Here is a 9,640-nt window from a genome sequence, read left to right on the forward strand (position 1 = left end):
AAAAGAAGAAACACAATGACCCCAAAAAATGGATGAATGAGAGAAGACGAAGGAGGGAGATAGAGAAAGAAAAGAAGAAGTTAAAGAAAGAGAAATTTGGGAGAATCTTCGAGACATTTTTCTGTTGATATTTATTGGATGGGGAGAGGAGGGAGGAGGGGAGGGAGGGGGAAAGAGAGGGGTAAGGAGGTGAAGGAATCAAGAAAGGGGAAGTCAAAGGGGGTAAAAGGGGAAAAGGGAGGTAGATATTGGGGGTGCGGGAAGGTGGGAAGACAGATCCTACTCTCTGTACAGGATCGAACCAGTGGCCTTTAGGATGGGTGTCGAGTTCTGCATCCACTTCACCACCGCACTCCATAAGTTCGATAAGACAATTGCTAGATAAACCCCTCCCACCCCCTTCCTAGTCCCTCCCTTCACCTCTATGTTACCCCTCCACCTCTCCCTCCCACCTTCCCTCCACACTGTCCTTCCGAGCATTCCTTCTTCCCTCCCTCCCTCCCTCCCTCCCTCCTTCCCATATCTTCATTCCTTCTCTCCATTTCTCCTTCTCTTCCTTCTTTCTTTCCTCTATCACTCCCCACCTTTGATTCCCTCCTTCCTTCCCTCCCTCACCCATCCTCTCCCTCTCCCTGCCTCACCCTTCTCTCCCTATCCCCTCCCTCCTCCCTCCCTCTCTCCCTACCTCCCTTCCTTCCCCTACCGTGGGGAGGACACAACACCAATAAATACGGGACACAATCAGATCCAATAAAGGAAAGGCGTGAGGAAGTATGGGAGAATAAGTTCTTGGTAACATCTCGTGGAGAGGCCTCGGGAAATACTGCCAGCCTCACTTAAGATAACAGTGTGATGTATAATGTGTTGCTCTCTCTCTCTCTCTCTCTCTCTCTCTCTCTCTCTCTCTCTCTCTCTCTCTCCACCGACTTCGTACCCTCGTCCTCAAGGTTAGGTTAGGTTTTGTTTTGGTCAGGTTAGGTTAGGTTAGGATACAAAGGGAATTTTTTTTGGGGGTAACATTGAGTCACCCCGTCACCCCTCCGTCACCCCCTCCGTCACCCCCCTCCGTCACCCCTCTTTCTCTCTCGTTGTTTAGAAATTAGAAAATCGAGGAAGAGAGAAGTGTGAGAGAAAACGGAGTGGCGAGGGAGGTGTTCTCATGAGAGCTGGTGGGGTGTTGTGGTGGTGGTGGTGGTTGTTGTGGGTGTTATTGGTGGTGTTTGTGGTGGTGGTTGTCGTTTGTTTTGTTGTTGTAGTGATGGTTGTTGTGGTTGTTATTGTAGTTGTTGTTGCTGTTGTGGCTCTCTCTATGCCACTTATGACACACTTATGACACACACTTATGACACACCTAACCTGACAGTAATCAGAGTCGTAGTTCCCCCTCCATGTGTCACGTTACACTCACAGGAACCATTGTGAGTTTGGCTCATAATTGTGAGTCATATATCTGGAAGACGTAGGTGTCATATGCCTTGATGAGTATGAGAGGCTGTTGTGAGTTTGTGAGTGAGGGAGGGTTGAATCATCGTCCTCAAAGGGTTGAATCATCGTCCTCAAAGGGTTAAATTATCGTCTTCAAAGGGTTAAATCATCTCCTCAGGGGGTTAAAACATTGTCATCAAAGGGTTGAATATTCGTCCTCAAAGGGTTAAACCATCATCGTCAAAGGGTTAAATCACCATCAAATTGTTAAACCATCGTCATAAAAGGGTTAAATCACCATCTTACACAAGACTAACCTTATCATCAAGAATCCCTGCACAAACACAACTTTAACCTGACGAAGACGACTTACCATCCTCATCATCTTCGTCATCATCGTCGGATTCGTCGTCGGATTCGAGGGTCGTGGTGTCGCCGGGGTCGTGTGTCGGCAGAGAGGAACCGAACCTCTGGAGGCAGATGTCCAGGTGTTGCGCCAGGACCCGACCACCCCGACGACCTGCCACCCTCTGCAGTCCCCGCCGCGTCAGCCTACACAGCTCACAACCTGACGGTGCAGGAGACAGTCAGGGTGTTGCTATACCTGTCTTTCTGTCTATTAATCAAACTATCTATCTATTTATCTATCAGACTTTAAGATATACCTGGCGAGTATACTGGGAACCTTACCTGTCAATCTGAAGCCTTACCTGTATACTGTGAACCTTACCTGTATACTGGGAGCCTTACCTGTCTACCGGGAGCCTTACCTGTGTACCGGGAGCCTTACCTGTATCCGGGAGATCCTTGGCTTGTACTTCTGACTTCAGTTTGAACTCTTTGGTGATCCATTTGAGCCAAGACTTGATGTCGTCAGCTTCCCACAGCCGAGGATCTGTTGTGGGAAGAAGAGGGGCCTATGAGTGTACTGCTGACGTCATGGGTGAGGTGGTGACGTCATGAAAAGTTAGTGACGTCATCTTAAAGGGGGTGTGTGACGTCATGAAAAGTTAGTGACGTCATCTTAAAGGGGGTGTGTGACGTCATGATGCTGAGCGAAATGGTGATGATAAAGTGATGTTATGAGAATATGGTGATGTTTTTAATACTATGTCATCGCCCACTGTCACCACCCACACACCACGTCACCACCCACACCACGTCACCACCCACACCACGTCACCACCCACACCACGTCATCACCCACACCACGTCACCACCCATCATAACACAGGTGATGATGACTCATGCTCTCAAACAGGACGTCTTAATACAAACAGTTTATAAGAGAGAGAGTGTGTGTGTGTGTGTGTGTGTGTGTGTGTGTGTGTGTGTGTTTAGGGTGTGTGTGTGTGTTTAGGTGTGTGTGTGTGTGTGTGTCTGTATGTATGTTACTCACTCATACCTTATGCATTACTCACTTACTTGTCCCAATGTATGTCACTCATTTACTCACATTTTTTGCATCTTAACATTACTTAAATTTTTTACACAACTTTTACAAATTTACACAACGTTCAAAATAATTTACACAACTTACACAATAATTTACACAACTTACACAATAATTTACACAACTTACAAAATAATTAACACAACTTACAAAATAATTTACACAACTTACACAATAATTTACAAAACTTACACAATAATTTACACAACTTACACAATAATTTACACAACTTACACAACAATTTACTCAGCTTACACAACAATTTACACAACATACACAATAATTTACAGATTGGTATAAATTAGTGTGATATTTACGGTACATATTTCTCAATAGTCTGGTTGGTGAATAGATCTCTACCTTACACAATTCACATCTTACACAATTTACATATGAGTTAATGTTAGTCCCTATGTCTGTGTGTAAGTTACCTGGATATACATTTGGTGTATTATATTTCTGGTATAAATTATCTTTACATTCTAATTATCAAACCTAACTTAACCTAACCTAATTTAAACACACACACACACACACACACACACACACACATACACACACACACACAACCAGAAACAGACAAATGTACACGAATTGTCAAAAACTAGGTCAGGTATCTAAACTAATTTACATAACTAAGGACTTTGGTGTGTGTGTGTGTGTGTGTGTGGTGGTGGTGGTGCGTGCGTGCGTGTGTGTGTGTGTGTGTGTGTGTGTGTGTGTGTGTGTGTGTGTGTGTCACCATAAAAGGAACATAACTTGGTGTTCAGGGAGGATAGGCCGGTCCCCCGCTACCCTTTATATGGCAACGTTTAATACCACTTGGCAACTCGGCGCGTTTGTTTACATGTGACGCGGCAGTGTGACGTCATTACTTGGGCTATTACACACGCGTGGGTCCGGCCAGGTAAAATTTAGAGTTTATCTCTCTCTCTCTCTCTCTCTCTCTCTCTCTCTCATCCACACCGTCCTTATCTCCCTTGTTTATTCCACGTATTCGTCTCCTCCTCCCTCCACCTCATCACTTTTTTCTCTCTCCATTCTTTCCCTCCTCGTCATCCTCTTGTCTCCCCTCCGCTCCCTTAACCCTTCTTGCTAACTTCTCCTCCCTCCCTCCCTCCTTTCTCCTTCCTTCATGTCGTTTCTTGAATTTTTTCCTCTTCATCCTTCTCTACTTCCCTCTATCTGTCCACATCACCTCTCCCCTTCCTCTATCCCTTCCTTCCTCTATCCCTCCCTTCCTCCCCATCTCATATTCTCCATCTCCTACCTCCCTCCCTACCCCTCCCTCCCTCCCTACCCTCCCTACCCTCCCCACCTTCCCTCCCTCCCTACCCTCCCTCCCTACCCTCCCTACCCTCCCTCCCTACTCCACGTCACCCTCCCTCCCCGGCACATCGTTGGCACTTTCTCAGAAACTGGTAGTGAGGGTGCCAAGGCATCTGGCACTGTGTGAGCCTTGGGAGAGATGCTGGTAGGTGGTGGTTGTTGGTGGTTGTGGTTGGTGGTAGTGGTGGCTGTTGTTGTTGACGGTGGTAGTAGTGGTGGTTGTTGGTGATAGTTGTGAGACAAATAGGTAGACAGACATTTAGATAGACAACCAGGCAGACAGACAGCCATTGAGACAGACAGCCATTGAGACAGACAGCTAGGTACACAGACAGCAACTTAGACAGACAGCCAGGTAGATAGATAGCCACATATACAAACAAACATTTAGACAGACAGACAGACATGTAGACATCCTTGTGTAGGTCATGACATAGACAGCAACATATGACAGCTACAGTGACCAGACTCCATTTATATAAGAGCAATAACAGCAGTGACATAACGTGATTCCTCCTTCCCCCTGTAATACCACTAAGTAACAGCAGTGAGTAACAGCAGTGAGTAACAGCAGTGAGTAACAGCATCAAAACAAGAAGCAGCAATAGCCAGGGTTGGGGGGAGGTCACCAGCATCGCTGGGCCTCATTATCAACATACTGTCTCGCCAAATTCTCTGCTTAAACTTTTAGTGTTGAGACAGTAAACGACGCCAGCACACCGGAAATCTCCTCCTGGTGGGGTGGGTGAAGGAGTCTGCTTCCGGTGTTGACTAGGGAGGGCGTTGTGGTGTGGGGGTACCTGGCGTCGAGGGGGGTGAAGCGTCGAGGAGGGTGATCATCGAGGGGGACCTGAGTTGTTGGGACCTGCATTGGAGGGGACCTAGGACGTCGATGAGGACCTAGACGTCGATGTGGACCTAGGACGTCGATGTGGATTTAGGAAATCGAGGGGACCTAGGGCGTCGAGGGGGTACCTGGGACGTCGAGGGGGCCTGACGTCGAGGAGACCAAGGGCGCGAGGGGACCTAGGACTTCGGGAGGACCTGGGACTACGAGGACCTAGACCGAGGAGGACCTAGGACGTCGAGGGGGACCTAGGACGTCGAAGAGACCAAGGGCGTCGAGGGGACCTAGACTCGAGGAGGACCTAGGACTTCGAGGAGGACCCAGGACTTCGAGGAGGACCCAGGACGTCGAGGGGACCTAGGACGTCGAAGAGACCAAGGGCGTCGAGGGGACCTAGACTTCGAGGAGGACCTAGGACTTGAGGAGGACCTAGGACTTCGAGGGGCCTCGGGACGTCGAGGGGGACCTAGGACGTCGAGGGGACCTAAGGCGTCGAGGGACCTAGGACTCAAGGAGGACTTAGGGACGTCGAGGGGACTCAGGCATCGAGGGGGACCTAGGACGTTGAAGGGGACCCAGGGCGTCGAGGGGGACCTAGGACGTCGAGGAGGATCTAGGACGTAGAGGGGGACCTGGGACGTCGAGGTGGACCTTGGGCGTCGAAAAAGGGGACCAAGAGCTTCGTGGGAGCCCAAACATCGTGGGGGACGGGCAAGCATGGAGGGGGACTTGCACTAAGCATGAAGACCTCTGGCACATCTACGGAAGTTTATCATAAAATTCCTCAGAGGTGGAGGATGGTAGCGGGGGGTGGAAGGTGGTGAACCCCTTTAGTTGATTGACCTCTGAGAGAGAAACTGACATCCTTATATAACTTGAGGCTGAAATGACCTCTTGGTGATTTGACCGCCCTCACCCCCCCCCTCCTAGATGGCAGGGTTTTCCTATTGGGTCAATACGTGAGAGTCGTGACTTCGAAGTAGGTCATGTAATCGTGTGGGGAGGAGGGAGAGGGAGAAGAGGGAGGGGAGAAATATTCATGCACCTACCCCCTACACGGTCGGAAGTTGTGTTAGAGAAAGGGAGACTGTTGCCGTGGGGAGGGAAGGTGGGGAGGGTAGTGGACAGCGAGGTACGAAAGATCATAGAGGGGGATGGGAGAAGAGAGGATGTGTTAAGAACGAGGTGAGGGGAGAAAGAGAGGAAAGAGGAAGCAACACACCCTATATGATAAAACTATGTGGAGAGAGAGAGGAGAGGACAATTGTACCCTGGGAGATGTGGGAAGGGAAAGATAACTTATGGAATAGAGTCCGGCTGATAGAGGGAAAAGGGAAGGAGAGAGGAAAGGAGGAAGGAGAGAGAGAGAGAGAGGCTGGAGGGAGAGAGAGAGAGAGAAGAGAGAGAGAGAGAGAGAGAGGCTGGGGTAGAGAAGGAAAACAACAAACACGAAGAGATGGAAAAAGAAAAGGAGTACACAGAGGTGGAGGAAAGGGCAGGAGGGGAAAGAGGGGAAAGAGATAAAGAGGGAGGGAGAGGTAGTCGCCTCCCCATCACAAATTTGTAAATATCCGGATGCCAAACTTCACTAGGAATCTATTGTTTGTTCACAGTTTAAAAAGTTAAATATTGATTATCCAAGATCACAGATTATATGATGCTGCTTTTGTGTGTGTGTGTGTGTGTGTGTGTGTGTGTGTGTGTGTGTGTGTGTGTGTGTGTGTGTGTGTGTTAACCTCACACATCAACACCTCCCTCCACTCATCCATAAATACAATGAATCATCAATCCCTCAGAAAAATGGGGAAAATTCTTCTACCAGTAAGTCAGTCAGTCAGGGTGACTTTCAGTGACTATCATAAATTTCTGATAGATATTTCGATGACCAAGCAAAATAATAGATAGCTTTTAGTGTGGCTGTCAGAAGCATCAGATTACACATAGCTGTTTAAGTGAGTCAGAACCAATCTTAGCACTACAGGTGATATTCTCTTATTAGTGTGAATTAATTAACATCTTCCTTTAACATAGACACACTTGCTTCGTCACCAGTATCGCCTCTTATGATTTCACAAGTACCTCAGTGTGTTTGATTGTATACTTTAGGAGAAATACAGACAGACAGACACAGACAAAAACAATAACCTTCCCTGTAGTTGTCGGCAGGAACATAAAATTGGTTATAAGCACAACAACAACAACAACTAAACAACAACATCAAGAAAAACAAATACATAATTCAATATACACAACGATGACACAACTATGATTCATTTAATGGCAATAATATATTTACCTGTGTGTGTGTGTGTGTGTGTGTGTGTGTGTGTGTGTGTGTGTGTGTGTGTGTGTGTGAGGTGAAGGTTTGTTTCAACACTACCTCATGCCAGCAAGCCAAGCTCACCCACCTGCCTTGATGACAACACATTATTTCTGTCTCACCATTCAACTCTCTTCCTTGAACCAATGTAGAGTTGAGGTGATGTTCAATGTAAATGGGGGTAGGCTGTAGATTTTTCCCCATGGAGAGAGAGAGGGGAGAGAGAGGGAGAGAGGGAGAGGGAGAGGGAGAGGGGCGGATAGGATTGGTGGATATGTCGAATCAGTTTTTTTTTTCTGTGTTCTTGAAAATTTTAAATGTGTACTGGCATAAATATATCACACACACACACACACCACACACACACACACACACACACACAACACACACACACACACACACACACACACACACACACACACACACACACACACACACACACACACACACACACACACACACACACACACACAAACACACACACACACACACACACACACACACACACACACACACACACACACACACACACACACACACACACACACACACACACACACTACTTATTATCATAGAAATCAAATAAATAGGGAAGACGTTTTGTTGTCATCTACGTCAAAATAGTAAGAAATAGGTCGATGGTTAAGATAAAATTAGGAAGTGAAATGGGTTAATAGTTAGGTTAGGTTAGGTTAGGAGTTATTACTAATAGGAAGAAACTGATGAAATAGGGAAATTGAGCTTCAAGAGTTATTACTAATAGGAAATTGTCGTAATGGGGGAAAAGTGAACGGAAAAAACCTTGAAGATAATAATTTGGCAGGAAACTGATGTAATTGAGGGAAAGAACAGACCTGAAAAATCATTGGAAAAATAATTGTTTACAGGAAAAATACGTAATAGGTACTCTCGGAAGACCCTATTTACACGAATTACTAAAAAGTACCAGGAATATATACCCCAGTACCCTCCACCACCTACCCACACCTACCCTCTTACCTTCACACACACACACACACCAGTACCCACCCTCCTCCTCCTACTACCACCCACACATACCCCCACACAAGCCTCTCTCTCTAATGATGAAAGCACATTATATTCTCCCCAACATAGTACACACCCACATACCCAAAAATCCTCTACTCTCTCCCTCCCACACACACTCTCTCTCCCCCCACACACACTATTTCCTCCCACACACTCTTTTCCCTCCCCCACACTCTTTCCCTCCCACACACACCCTCTTTCCCTCCCACACACACTCTTTCCTCCCCCCACACACCCCTTTCCCTCTCCCACACACTCTTTCCTCCCCACACACTTTCCCTCCCACACACCCTCACTACCACGACCCACTCAATGGCATTCTTGGCTGCTACTTGACAGGAGGAATCTGGTTGGTAGTCCACGAGGAGATCTTTCTCGGAAGACGATTAGTTCCTCTTCCCCACCTCCTCCTCTTCCTCCCTCCCTCCTCCTCCTCCCCCTCCCCTCCTCCCCCTTTCCCCCTCCTCCCTTCCTGTGACCTCCCTTAGCAGTGATACCTTGGCTTCCCCCTCCTGATGCAATGCTATTTTTTTAAAACGTGGCCTCCAGCTCTAACAGAAATACAATTTTCTGCCACCATTTATTTATTTTAATATTAAATATCCTAATATACATAAGCAAATCATCCTATCTGTGTTAATACTAGTTGAGCCGCAGATCGATGCGCATTCGGTGACTGTAATGCGCTCATAGTCGATATCTGCAGCAGCGACGGAGTAGGGCAGAAGCTCTCGTTCCCCTGAGGCAGAGCAAAGCTGGGGACCGTAAGGAGAGAGAAGACAGTCGATATCTCATCCAGGCTGTGACATAACTTCTGGGCTGCTGCTTCTGTTCGAGATCAGCTCATGAGTCTGGCGTGTAGAAACATCTTGCGCTTTCGGCCCATCCTCCACCAGAGGTTGTGGTATCTAGCGGAGTGAAGCTGCCTTGATCGACATTTTGAATTCTCCCCATATGCCCTTCTTCTTGTCGTTCTGTTCCTCCTATGTGCAGCATCAAGAGCTAGGTTACGGTGACAAAACGGCCATGGATCAAAAATCCTGATGTCGAAGAAGGCTCGTTGTCCTCGCGTCCAGAATCCCCTGAGTACCGACGTCCACACGGGCTTTCTGTTAGATGTATTGAAGTCCCGTGTTAGAGTGATTCTTTGCCATCCAGTGGAAGGAGGGAATGTCTTACCTGGATGACGCTCCGGCAGGCTCTCTTCAACATATTT

The 9,640-nt window shown here is 47.4% G+C and overlaps 1 protein-coding gene across 1 annotated transcript in view; it reads right to left on the reverse strand.

Annotated features, from left to right (window-relative positions):
- LOC121863640 (DNA-binding protein D-ETS-6-like) overlaps nucleotides 1-2,828 on the reverse strand; it is a 19,627-nt gene extending 16,799 nt beyond the window's left edge. Inside the window, 3 exon segments of the mRNA XM_042362396.1 lie at nucleotides 1,799-1,993; nucleotides 2,216-2,320; nucleotides 2,825-2,828. Coding sequence (XP_042218330.1) covers nucleotides 1,799-1,993; nucleotides 2,216-2,320; nucleotides 2,825-2,828 — 304 coding nt within the window.
- Nucleotides 2,829-9,640: the final 6,812 nt, after the last annotated feature.

Source organism: Homarus americanus, unplaced genomic scaffold (genome assembly GCF_018991925.1).
Source record: "Homarus americanus isolate GMGI-L3 unplaced genomic scaffold, GMGI_Hamer_2.0 scaffold40248, whole genome shotgun sequence".
In the NCBI taxonomy this organism is placed as follows: domain Eukaryota; kingdom Metazoa; phylum Arthropoda; class Malacostraca; order Decapoda; family Nephropidae; genus Homarus; species Homarus americanus.